Source organism: Paroedura picta, chromosome 11 (assembly GCF_049243985.1).
Source record: "Paroedura picta isolate Pp20150507F chromosome 11, Ppicta_v3.0, whole genome shotgun sequence".
In the NCBI taxonomy this organism is placed as follows: domain Eukaryota; kingdom Metazoa; phylum Chordata; class Lepidosauria; order Squamata; family Gekkonidae; genus Paroedura; species Paroedura picta.
The window spans coordinates 4,451,403-4,464,379 of NC_135379.1; the positions used below are offsets into that span (position 1 = coordinate 4,451,403).

Consider the following 12,977-nt stretch of genomic DNA (forward strand, 5'->3'; position numbering starts at 1 on the left):
CTTCACAACATCCATAACTTAGCAGATTTCTGTAATTTCTTGCTTCTGTTCTGACATAATTTCTCTTTCACAGGTTTTCACGGCCATTTTTGCAGTAGAGATGATCCTCAAAATAATTGCCCTTGATCCATATTACTATTTTAAAAGGGCTTGGAATATTTTTGACTTCTTAATCGTTGTCATAGGCATAATAAGCTTATTAACTGGAATACCCCTGTCATTCTTCAGACTGGTAATGAAGAATTATCTTTTATTATAAAAAATATAAATGTTCCATGTAAAACTTGTGAGGCTGATTTCTCTAGAGTTATCTTGTTTGGGTTTTGTTTGCCTGTGGCAAAATGGACTGGTGACTATATAACTGCTGCGAAGTTCTGGAGGAATTTTATGCCCATTTAAGTAGGGAAAATTAGAAAATATGGTGACCTTAATGTGCAAGGCTAGTATACTTCACAGCAAGTCAGATTCAAAGGAAAATTTGAACAAAATTTCTGCAGGTGTCAGAAAACTTTGTGTATGATAATGCAATTGGCAGTGTTTTACTAAATGTAAAGATCATTTTCAGTTTGCTACTATGTAACATGCAGTGCAGTGCTAAGTAGAGTTAGACCTTTTAAGCTTATTAGCGTCAATGGATTTATAAAAGGATGTAACTTGGTTTAGGATTCCACTGCTGGTGTATAAAAAATGATGTGCATATTAGGATAGTAGGTCGTAAAGTGAAACGAAACATGAGAATGGACACTGCTGTAGACACCCCTGAACTGAGAGAGTGTTCTTTTAAGTACATGACTTTATAAGGGGACAACTCTATGTTACCGGACAGGAATTCTGAAAAGCACTATGTTTACTTCTTTGTACACAAGGAGGCTAACTTCCTGCTGGCTCTGCTCAGAACTGCTCAGCAGGTTGCCATGTGAAAATTACTGGGGGAAATGCAGCAATCAGCATCATGCCAACACCATAATATCACTTCTTCCATGACCTGGAAGTCATACACTGCGCTAGCATTCACCCAGAACTGTTAAACTTGTAGCATTCTGGTTGGATATTAGCACATCTTCCCTACATGATAATGTTACTTCTGGTCATGCTGCAAGTAACCTTGTCATGTTGCTGGCAACATCCTGATGTAGCAGGTAAGGTACCTTGTCCCCAGGTAAAACTTCCTGCCAGATCCAGACAACAATGTCTGTCTGCAGAAGCAGTTTTCTGTACATGCATCTCCTTCTCTGGATCAGAAACTGCAGAAAAGAACTGGATATTGCTTTGGATGCAGATGTCATCTTTCTACATTACCTTGCTTTCAGCTAGATGCATATTTGCCTTATAACAAATAAAGGTTTTCCTAGCTTACTCTTGGAGAATTGTTCTGTGTGTGTATGTGTGGGGGGAGGCTGAATTCTTCCAACACTTTTGTTCAGGAGGAAAAAAAAAAGCCATGACCACAGAACTCCACCAAGTAAATTCATTCTTGTGAAAGGAAGGGAACTAACAACAGAGGGAATTTCATCCTTCAGGACTGGATGCTTCTAAAGATGCTTAGGAATAATTTTCATAGTAATTTTCTGTCCCTCTTCAGATAACTGAATTCCTGTAGCAGGAAAAGCTAGGCCACTTCAGCCTTGAAGAACCTAGGCCTAATTTAGTGGTTTGGGAATGAATCCTAATTGAGATTGAATGTTTGTAGGAGTCATGTTTTGACCCCCTAGTTCTAAGCCCCAAGCTCCTGGGGTCATCACGTCAAGTTGCAACTTGATGGCACACAAGTATTAGTAATAGCTTTACTGCCATCTTTTCTCTTCCTGCACATCTACATTCTGTTGTAATTTTGCATGATTAGAGCTGAACCAGCACAGTGGTTTTATCTGTTGTCCAGTTTCTCACAGTTTTTACATTTATAAAGTAAATATTGGGAAAGTTGTATCTAATATTTCCTTTTCTTTTGCTTTTGTCTTTTTTTTTTTGTTGAACAGCTGAGACTCTTCAAATTATCCAAATTTTGGCCCACCTTGAATAAACTAATGAAAATCATGCTGGAATCAGTGGGTCCACTGAGCAACCTCACGCTTGTTCTGATTTTCACTGTATATATATTTGCTTTGGTTGGCATGCAGGGTTTTGGGAGCATTTACAATGACACCACGTGTGTACACTGTGAACTTGAACAAAGGGCTCCCTGTCCAAATGAGACAAGCGTGTGTTTATTACGTTGGCATATGAAGGACTTCTTCCATTCATTTCTTATTATATTCCGAATTCTATGTGGAGAGTGGATTTCTACCATGTGGCAATGTATGCAAATCACTAACAGAAAGGGATGGTGTATCATTCTATTCATGACTGTCTTGGTGGTAGGAAACCTAGTGGTGAGTTTCCAAAGATTTTCATAGTTCTGGGGGGCAGATGGGTGCTTTCCCACAAGCATTTTATGCAGTGGAATATACACATGAGCGTGCACATGAAGCTGCCCCATCCCAAATCAGACCATTGGTTCATCATCAGATTTGCCTACTCAAGCTGGCAGCTGCAGGGTGTCAAGCAGAGGTCTTTTATACTACCTATTGCTAAACTATTTAACTGGAGAAGCCAAGGGTTGAACCTGGGACCTCCTGGATGAAAAGCAGATGCTGTAGCACAGATTCCATGGCCTGTCCCTAATCCTAAACATGTGTGCTTAGAAATAAATGTGCTTATTCAATTGAGATCCTACTCCCCAGTGTTTGGGATTATTGCTTCAGATAGACATTTGTTAGGTGTCTGAACCTTTCAGAAGGAATGTCTATCTTTTTTCTTAAGAAAATAGATCATCTCTGCATTGAAGTCAGCGTATCTAATTTGAATTTCTAGAGAAAGTGAGGTATTCCCTGGTCATCTGCCTCCTCATAGACCTTCATGAGATAAACTAGCCAGAAGAAAAATTGCAGCCATAACTTAAGAAAACCAATTTGTCAAAAAAGTAATTTATAATACTAGCAGCAGCAAATAAAATAGCCAGAATTAACATGCCCCAAATCCTGAGTCAACAATAGGGTTTGCTTGCCACCAGTGGGTGAATGCTGATGTTCAGTGGGATAGAAGGGGAAAATAGGAGAGGCAGCTTCCCATAACACCATGGAGTCACTTCAGGCTGCATAATTGCAAGTGGCCTCACCATGTTGCAGAGCACTCTAGGAATCATCTGTAACTCTATGGTTGTATAGCCAGAAATTTCCGGATGCTTAGTAGGGTTAAGTCCCAACCCTGTCAGTCTCTCCTGTAGGATAAGTCCCAACCTGACTAGTCAACAAAAAGCTAACACAGTGGATTGGGATGGGGGAAGAGAGAACAGGGTTCCTAAAATGAGTTACAGAAACAGAGAAGACCCATGCTTTTGTTGCCACTTATTTCAGAAATGTGTGTGCAGGGTGTAAATCTCAGTCTCCAGTCAGGTTCATACAAAGGCTGTGGTCCCTTATATGTTTTCAGTTTGGAGAGGCATGGAGAGAGTATTGGAGAGGGCTGTCGCTGCCTACAGTACAGATAGACCTCCTTGCTCAACTGGTCAGGTTGGGCTGCTTTCAAACAGTGCCTGAGAGAAAGTGGAACTAGTTTCTAATGGGTACAGCTGTATTGGAGCCCTATTAGGATGTGCCTGTGATTTCCCTGGAAATAAACATTTTTCCCCCCTGGGCCCTCATATTTGGAACAATTAACATTTTTCTTAATTTTTATTATAATAGTGAATCCTTCAGGTGGGCTGGTCCAGCATGGTGGGCCAATGGGGATCCTTGCCATTCTCCTGCCACCTTCATAACCACCAGTCCAAAGGAGTACAGTTATCACATGAGTCCCATCAATCGCCAAGCATGGTTTTTATTTCTTGGACCTAAAAGGCACAATTATGCTGCAGATGCAGAATTCCCTAGAATTGCAATACCTCAGATTACTTACAGGAAACCAGGACCGTCAGTATCTTTCAAACAACTGCTCAGAGCAGTTAATAACACCATTCCACTTGCAGTCACAGTTCAAAGACAGTAAATGCAGAGTCAGACAAGCATTTTTATTGTGCATGCCATCAATATTTTCCCTTTTGGGTCTGATTATTACTTGGCAGAGAATGACAGAACAGTTTCATATAATTTCTCCATAATTACCTTTTACTTTCATTAATTAAAAAAAAATGCTGCATGCTGTAGTGTTTTCTTAGCACTGAACCTGTCTACCAAAGAAAGACTGTTTACATGTACTCCTTTACTCCTTTATAAATGCCTCATTTTCTCATTTTCAATACTACTGTTTTTCACATAGGTTCTCAACCTCTTTATTGCTTTGCTGCTGAGTTCCTTCAGTAGCAGTGCTCCGGAAATGGAGGCAAACAATGCTAGCCTTCAGTTGGCCATTACCCACGTTCGTAATGGGTTGCAGAGTGTCAAACGCTGGCTGCAGAATCTGTGCTGCAATGGACCCATGCAGAAGCTCAGGATAGTAGGAAAAAAGAATAAGGATGTGACTATAATCATCTGTAACACAAGCCAGAAGAAGCACGCCATTGAGATGAAGGAGATTCAAGAGACCCATGTCAACAAAGAGATCTTCAGATATTGGGATAAGCCAACCACAGATGGGAAACAAGAGGATTTCATGCCAGATGATAATAAATGTGTCTGTGTCCCGCTTGCTGAAGAAGAGTTTTTTAGTGATGATGACAGTACGGTCTCAAAGGTGGATTACAGGAACCAGGTATAAAACAAAGACTTTTAAAAATCTGGTAGAATTGCTAATACTTGTTCTTTTTTTACCTGTAGATAGATAAATACCTTTTCCACCTTCCTCTGGATAAAAAAAAATCTCACCCTTGGGTTCTGCTGATCCGGCTACTGACGCATGCTTCCATAATCTCAAGCTGAGGCCCGTGCAATTTTATCCTTTATTCATTTCTAGAAGAGTTGTATAACAATTGTACCGAAGAAGGTCTACGGACCAAAAAGCTTGCAGTTCCAATTTATGAAATCTTTGAGCAATTATTGTTTTCTTCCATGCTGTCAATTAAACAAGACTTTGGCTTTCAAAATAAGGACTTTATTTCACTTGTTGATTATCATTATTAAGAATTCAATTTCCTTCAGTTTCTCTTTCTATAAGGCAGGCTTGAGAATTATTAGGTTATTAAATTAAATACTCTGTATGCAAAATATAGAAACAAAACATTGTATTATAGACAACTAATTATTTATTGGAACCTTTTTTTCCTGGGGGAGCCAGCTACGACACAGGAGAGAACAATTCAGGAAGTCAAGAAAACGATCTTCTCAATTTTCTGAAGCTGCTAGTGTTTTGTCTTTGGATGTCCCCAAGGTGAAGTGAACAAAAATATTTTAACAAATTTGTTTGCTCAGTATTATTTTTGCATTCCTTCAGTCTGTTATTCCACATTAAGGACATAAAGGTATACATGTCTATTTCCCTTTGCCATTATAGTTCCCACACCAAGTCAAAACTGAGGCAGCATGACCTTCCTAGAATAATAGAATTGGAAGGGGCCATACAGGCCATCTAGTCCAACCCCCTGCTCAATGCAGGATCAGCCCAAAGCATCCTAAAGCTTTCCCTCTCACTCTAAGGCTGAAATGACAATCTTCCATTATTGGATTTTTGCAATTCAGGAACAAATTTTTAGCTTCACCATGAAAAGGGCCACAATCTTACTCTTTAAAAACGTCAACACTGGGAATTCAGATTAGCTAGTATATCATGTCAGTAGATCATTACATTATTAACAATTACTATTTTGGTGGTGTTGTTTGTCAAGCTCAAAAATAGGCCTTCAAGTAGGGAAAACAGCTGCTGTGAGGGTCTGAGGAACAGAAAATGGCATCATGTACCTGGGGCCATTGATAATGCAAATCTTCTCATCCAAACCACCTGATAATATGCTGCTAAGAATCAGAGAAAAGCAGGTTTGGGAGACTAGCGTATCAAGGATGGGGAAAGGGTGATTGGAGCACAATTACATCATGATGTCATGTGGATGCACAAAAAAACAAAAGAGTTGCAGTTTGGTTGGCAAAGGTGAACATACATTTCTGTGTGGCAGGAGATTATGACTGTGTTGCAGTGCAGTCCTAAGGAGAGTTACATCCATCTAAAGTCTTTTGACTTCAGTGTAAGCTTGCTTAGGACTGAATTGTAAGTGAGCTACTTTAAGAGGATACTGCTATTCTTTTCATGTCCAGAGGTATGAGTTTGACACCAGTGGTTCTGAGGTCAGCACGGCAGATCACACCCCTATTCGCTGCCTTTCACCTCAAAAGCGGAAAACCCCTGACGACTGTTTCCCGAAAGGTAAAAGATTGGTTTTTCTTTGCATGTAATTTATGTATTTACTAGATTCAAAGCCCGTCCCTAAGGACGGGCTTTGAAGGGCCCCCTGCCCCTGCCACCGGTGTGGCCATCCTGGGGAAGTTCTCCCTGGCTGCCCCCCTCCCCGCCAACATTGCAGCTTCCCCAAGGACCTCCAGCCTGCTCGGAGGGCCCTGGGGAAGCCATCCCTGTCCCCCTCCCCAGTGGCAAGCCCAGCAGCAGACTGACTGCCTACTTACGGTGGTCATTCTGGCTTCTGGGCAGAGCTCTGGCTGTTGCTATTCTTTATCTACATTTGCAGCACCTGAGTATTTTGTAATAGAAACCCTGAGGGGTCAATTGTCTAACTGGAATCATGTAATGTGCAGTTCGGGAGAAATATTTTGTACCTCTCCTTAACATATAATTATATGGTATGTTATAGCTGCTAATATAAATAAATTTGGATTTTGCCTAATGCAGTGTTGCATTATGCTTCTTTGGGCTGGGCAGCCATGACATGAACTAGAGATGGCCAGCAGCATCTCTGGGGGCAATTTTGTTCACCAGATAGCACTCCTGAGACTAGAGATGCATTTTGTGATCCAAACTGATCCCCTCATGCATAATCACACTGATACTATTAGAGAATGATTGTATATCTAAGAGATAAATATGTACAGTCATCTTTTGCACACAAGGTTTAAAGGTGTAATACTAAGGGGGCTAGCTAAGCATTGGCTTATATTCACACAGGATTGCTGCAGATGGGAGGGGAAGTTCTAAACTTTTGTTCTTCCCTCATGCTCTTCTTGAAGGTCTGTCACCCAGGGAAGTGAGAAAAATGAAATTCTTTCTGTCCGTGGACTTACCCATGGATCCATATCATTATATGCAAATTTGCAAAAAGTAACATTAGTGCATACTGTGTAGTCATGTCTGGATTGAAACAGAGTGTGATTGCCCCAAAAAGAGGTGAATGAATTAGAAATAATAAAATAATCCTAAGAAGGAAGTTCCATTGATGGGCTGCATCACATCTGCTTGATTTTAAAAGGTTCAGTGGTTCATTTCAGGTTTTCTTGGAGAGTAGATAATCTCATGAGTAAACATTCTGCCCTGTCGGTTATCACAAGCAACTCTCTTCTGCCCTCCATAAGTGTATACCATACGCCTGCAAAGAACAGCATCAGAATCTACTAGGAAATGAACGAAATAGTATGCCTCTTCTCCTAAAAAAATCACAAGATGGTACAAATATATCTCTGTTTCCATTTCAGAATAGAGATAACTTGTACATTTACTTTCTCCAGGTTGTGTCAAGATCTTCCCATGTTGTGTAGTAAACTCTGATACATTTCCAGGCAGTACTTGGTGGAGGCTTAGGAAAACCTGCTTCAAAATTATTAACCACAGTTGGTTTGAATATTTTATCATATTCATGATATTACTGAGCAGCTCTGCCTTGGTAAGCTCACTATTGTATCTTTAAAAAAAATAAAATAGTATAATTTTCTTTAGCCTGCAGACAACTCTGATTTTCTTCTGTTTCTTTGACTGTAGGTATCTGTTTGATACTATGATTGATTATAATATATCTAATTCTCAACATGGCTAGATCTGTGAATACTTCAGTCCAGAGACTGGCTATGAACAGATAAGCCAGAACTTTCTACAAACCTTAAAAAAGCTGCAGGTCTGCAGAAAAATCTCAAATTTGAAAAAAATACATAACCGTTCCCAAATGATAGGTGCTTTAGCTTTAAGAAATGAGGTCTCAGCGACCGTTGTGGAGGTTGCTAGGCAACCACAACAATATTGCCCATTTTCAGACCTTGATCTGTCAGTAAAAGAAGAGTGAGGAAGCAGGGCTCTTTAGGCCAACCAGTCCACTCCTCCTCTAAAGAGAAGGCCAGGCTCAGCAGCAACCAGTAGGCAACTTACTGCCGTCTGATATATGCAGCATGATGCCACACAATTTGTTTGGGCCCAGCAGGAGTCTCTGCACAATTTGGGCAACTTGACTGGGACTGGCAGAGGCTGATTCTTAATTCAACCGAGTGAATTGTACTGCATGACTTTTGTAACTTGACCAGACTTTTTCCAGGGAGAGGCTGCTGGGGGAGTGAAGGCAGAGGGCCAGCGTGGTACAGTGGTTGGAATGCCAGACTAGGATGTGGGAGGTTCAAATCTCCACTCTGCCATGGAAACTTGCTGTATGACTTTGAACCAGTTACTCTTTTTTTGTGGCCTGTTCTGCCTCACAATGTTGTGATAGAAACTGCTGTAGAACCCCATAGAAGAGAAAGATGGTGTATGAAGTCAGTACTACGTAAAGAGACTGGGGTCGATAAAATGCAATTGGTTGGCGATTGGAAAGGAAAGAAGGAACTGGGAAAGGGGATATGAGGAGATGGATGGCTTTTGTATGACTTCAGTCCTTGAGAAATGGAATCAGATTAATAATCTGATCTTTAGAAAAAGTGTGTAGTACTTCCATTCTATACGTGGTGAGATGGAATAAGTTGTCAGTGGATGCCCTGTGAATAGACTGCAGCTTATTTCATCACCTGGCAGTAATTTAAGATATTTCACTACAGAATTCTAACATCTGATTTTTGAAATCCTAGACTTTTGAAGACATTCACCTTAGCAAACAAAAAGTCATACAGAACATACTGGATTTTGCAGATTGGTTTTTTTTCTACATCTTCTTCCTGGAGATGCTTCTGAAATGGGTGGCCTATGGTTTCCAGAAGTATTTTACTGATGCCTGGTGTTGGCTTGATTTTTTTATTGTATGTGTAAGTATCGCACATGTTCTTTTGTATATTTCAGCAACTGACTTGCAAACAGATTAACTAGTCTGCTTCTGCACTGTAGTTTACATTTACAACTGATCTGGCTTGTTTGCAGAAGAAAATCCAGTTGCCATTGATTGCTATAATGTACTAATCGTGGAAGCATCCAGTAATGCATGGATGCAGCCTATGTTCAAAATGCAGGACATAAACTCATTGGGCAGTATAAGAGTGGAAATCCAATTTTTCATCATCAACAACAAACCAGTGGCCAAACCTCCTTGGGACCTGCACCATATTGTAATTCTGTGCCAGTGTCAGGATGCAGAAACTAAGGAATGCAGGGATATGTCAACACCTCTCACAGAAGCCCAGCTGCCCTAAGATCACAAGAGCAGTGGTCCCCAACCTTTTTATCACTGGGGACCGGTCAACACTTGACAATTTTACTGAGGCCCGGGGTGGGGTACTCTTTTGCTGAGGGACATCACCGCCACCACCTGAGCCCGTTCCACTTGCTTTCCTGCGGGCGACCCTGCCAGCAGTAGCTGCGTAGTGCCACGCCGAGGGGAGCCCCAGCCATGGTGGTCGCTGGTGAGCACCAAAGGTGTGCAGAGTGGCACAGCAGCCACTGAGGCAGCAGCTGGAGAGGAGGACAAGGAGGAGCCGCGGCCCGGTACCAACTGATCCACGGACCGGCACCGGTCCCCGGACCGGAGGTTGGGGACCACTCCACAAGAGGATCCCTGCTGGATCAGACCAGTGATTGAGAACAGGATCAAGTTCACGGTTTTGATTTTGACCTTCACATCCCTAAACGGCCAGGGACTGTCATGTGTGCAGGATCACCTCTCCCAGTATATCCCCTAAAGAACGTTAAGATCAAGTGAGCAAAATTTGCTCAGGATCTCCAGCCCCAAGGAAATTAAATTGTCCTTTTCAGCCCTGGCGGAACACTCTCCCTCGTGAGATCAGGGCCCTGCGGGATCTTAATTCTTCAGGGCATGCAAAACAGAGTTGTTCTGCCAGGCCTGTGGTTGAGGCCTCTGAATAACATAAAATTTACTGGCCTCCCTATCAAACATTTAACTTTATTAATTCAATTTTATTAACTCAATTTACATCCCTTCGGTTTATTATGCTGCCTACCGTCTCCCTCTTTTTCGTCAATTATGTGGTGCTAGGGAGGCTACTTTTAAATGTGTATGTTTTTAAAATGTAATTTGCCCTGAGCCTCTGGGGAAGGGCAGAATAGAAGTATAGAAATAAGTAAATATAGAGCTTAATAATAAAAAGACATCCCTCTCCTTTGAGAAACTTACAGTCTGACTTGGTGTAAGCAGTTTAAAGAGGGAAGGGTGAACAGCACAAGATTCTTGGTCATTTGATTACTTGGCAAGTCTTTATTTGTTTAGAAAATGTATAAAACATTTTTCCAGAGACCTGATCAAGGCAGATGTCAAGACCCATCCATCCAGGTCTGCAGGGGTTGGGGGGGGCTCTCCCCTGAGGGCAGAGGAGGTGAGAGTGGCAAATAGTGGTCCAGGGAGGTTACTACAGCCACCTGGGGTCCACAAAGAGGATGACATGCTGGATCCAGGGCCTGGGCCAAGCCAGCAGGGTCAGATGCCTCAAGAAGAGACCAGATGGGGGAGAAACCCAAGCAGGGCCACCAAGCATCAGTAAAGACGAGAATGGCCAGGAAAGGAGGAGCAGTCAGTCTCAGCCAAGCAATGGCTTGATGATGACATGAGGGCAGAGCAGGGCTACAGAGCAGAGTTAAGCAGGCTGGCCATGCCCTTCCCAGAGAAAGAGCTTTAAAGATAGAAGGCGGCTGGGCTGGGCTGGGCAGGATGGAACCGGGAAAGGTTTATGACTGCTATGGGAAGGGGCAAAGGAAGGACGTGGAGTATAAAAGGAGGCTGCAAACCCAAAGTCAGTGAGGCAGGGGATGGAGTGGTGGTGGTGGTGAGGCTAACTGGATGATGAGCTGAAGTCAGTCTGCTTGGCTAACCCCCTATTCGGAAGCCTCTGAGAGTATCCCAGCCAAGGAGGACGCAATGGCAGAAGGTGGCATTAACACATGGGCTGCGAATGGACCTGACAGCAGCTTACAACTAAATGAATGGAAACTGTTGATGTTAGCACAGAAAGTATTATCTGAAGTTAGAATGTTTGGAAAACAAGCTGTATTTTTCTTCGATGGTCGTAGACTTCATTGACCGCCCTGCTGACAAAAACAAAAGCAATCGAGTACAATCCGTGTGACAACACAAGCTCCATAAAGTCTCTGAGAACTCTGAGAGCCTTGAGACCTCTTCGAGCATTATCCAGATTTAAAGGGATTAAGGTAATTCTGCTTTCACCATCCGGAGTTTCTCATATGAATAAAGCAAAAAAGGCTGAATTAAATTTAAAAAAAACTCAACTAGCTGGCCTTTGGCCTTGTTGGGGCCTTACATAGTAACTGGCCTGCTGCTGTATGAGATGGGATGCTGGACAATGGACCACTGGTCTGATTCAGCAGGGCAATGGCAAATCATCTCTGCTTCTCGCTATGAAAGCTACATGCTGGGAATGTCAGTAAGTTAGCTGGGGATTGATGGCACAGCACACACACACAGTATGATTGATTCCAGGTCCAGCCAGTTTGGTGTAGTGGTTAGGAGTGCGGATTTCTAATCTAGCGAGCCGGATTCGATTCTGTGCTCCCCCACATGCAACGAGCTGGGTGACCTTGGGCTCACCATGGCACTGATAAAACTGTTCTGACTGAGCAGTGATATCAGGGCTCTCTCAGCCTCACCCACTTCACAGGGTGTCTGTTGTGGGGAGAGGAAAAGGAAGGCGACTGTAAGCTGCTTTGAGACTCCTTTGGGTAGAGAAAAGTGGCATCTAAGAACCAACTCTTCTAATGCAAATGCTGTCCATGTGAGTTGCACCCTCACTGTGGGTTTGGCTGGCCCCACCACCGCTAGAGCCATTTCATGGGACCAGTTGCATCATGGGTACTTGCCGTTGTTACAGCTGGGATGGGAACATTTTTGTAGCATCTTCATGGGGCCCGTAACATGCTTTGCAACCATAAAACTAATAGGGTGGAGGGGGAGAACAGATAACAATAAAGGAACACTGAGAACAGGACATCAAATAGAAGTAGGAAGAGACACTTTGCTGAGAAAAGATACCATGTACAGTACTCCAGAAAAGTTGTGTGGAACAAGTAAACTTTGAGGATGTATGCAAAAGAGGAAACAAAGGCACATACATGAATTTTAACCCCATACCTCTATGCCCTGTTGTTGTCCCTCTCAGGGATTGGCCACTGTGTGAGACAGGATGCTAGATTAGATATACCATTGGTCTGATCCCGCAGGGCTCTTCTGATGTTCTTATGACCCCTGCCGTGAACAGCATCCTGTTTCCAGAACCGGCCAGCCTCGTACCTTTGGGAAATATGAAAGGGTGTGAAAGCAACCCCTCCCCCATTCATTTCTCGAAACACAAACGCACATGTTTGTTTTCAGAAAGAAACTTCAAAGTCATAGTTAGCTATCATGGTTACTAGCTGTACTAGAGCTGTCCTGTACCCTGATCTGCTGATTATGTCTTTCGTTTACTTTTAAGGTGGTGGTGAATGCCCTCATAGGTGCCATCCCTTCCATTGGAAATGTGCTTCTTGTCTGCGTTGTTCTCTGGCTCCCGTTTAACATCTTAGGAGTCAACTTGTTTGGAGGAAAATCTGTACATGAGAAAGCTGGTCTAAACTGTTCAAATATGTCCTACAGATTAGTCAATAGAACTGTCAACTTTAATAATGTTGGGCGTGGATATCTGGCTCTCCTCCAGGTG

General features: G+C 42.5%; 1 protein-coding gene across 8 annotated transcripts in view; it reads left to right on the forward strand.

Moving 5' to 3' along the window:
- Positions 1 to 12,977, forward strand: part of LOC143820829 (sodium channel protein type 5 subunit alpha-like) — a 49,137-nt gene that overhangs the window by 25,663 nt on the left and 10,497 nt on the right. For 7 of the 8 annotated variants that reach the window (XM_077304125.1, XM_077304127.1, XM_077304122.1 and 4 more), the window contains 9 exons: positions 74 to 232; positions 1,977 to 2,369; positions 4,294 to 4,725; positions 5,248 to 5,340; positions 6,219 to 6,327; positions 7,638 to 7,792; positions 8,955 to 9,128; positions 11,338 to 11,475; positions 12,753 to 12,977. In XM_077304125.1, the coding sequence (XP_077160240.1) occupies positions 74 to 232; positions 1,977 to 2,369; positions 4,294 to 4,725; positions 5,248 to 5,340; positions 6,219 to 6,327; positions 7,638 to 7,792; positions 8,955 to 9,128; positions 11,338 to 11,475; positions 12,753 to 12,977 (1,878 nt within the window). The remainder of the gene's footprint in view (positions 1 to 73; positions 233 to 1,976; positions 2,370 to 4,293; positions 4,726 to 5,247; positions 5,341 to 6,218; positions 6,328 to 7,637; positions 7,793 to 8,954; positions 9,129 to 11,337; positions 11,476 to 12,752) is intronic. The other variant, XM_077304126.1, reaches the window with a different exon arrangement.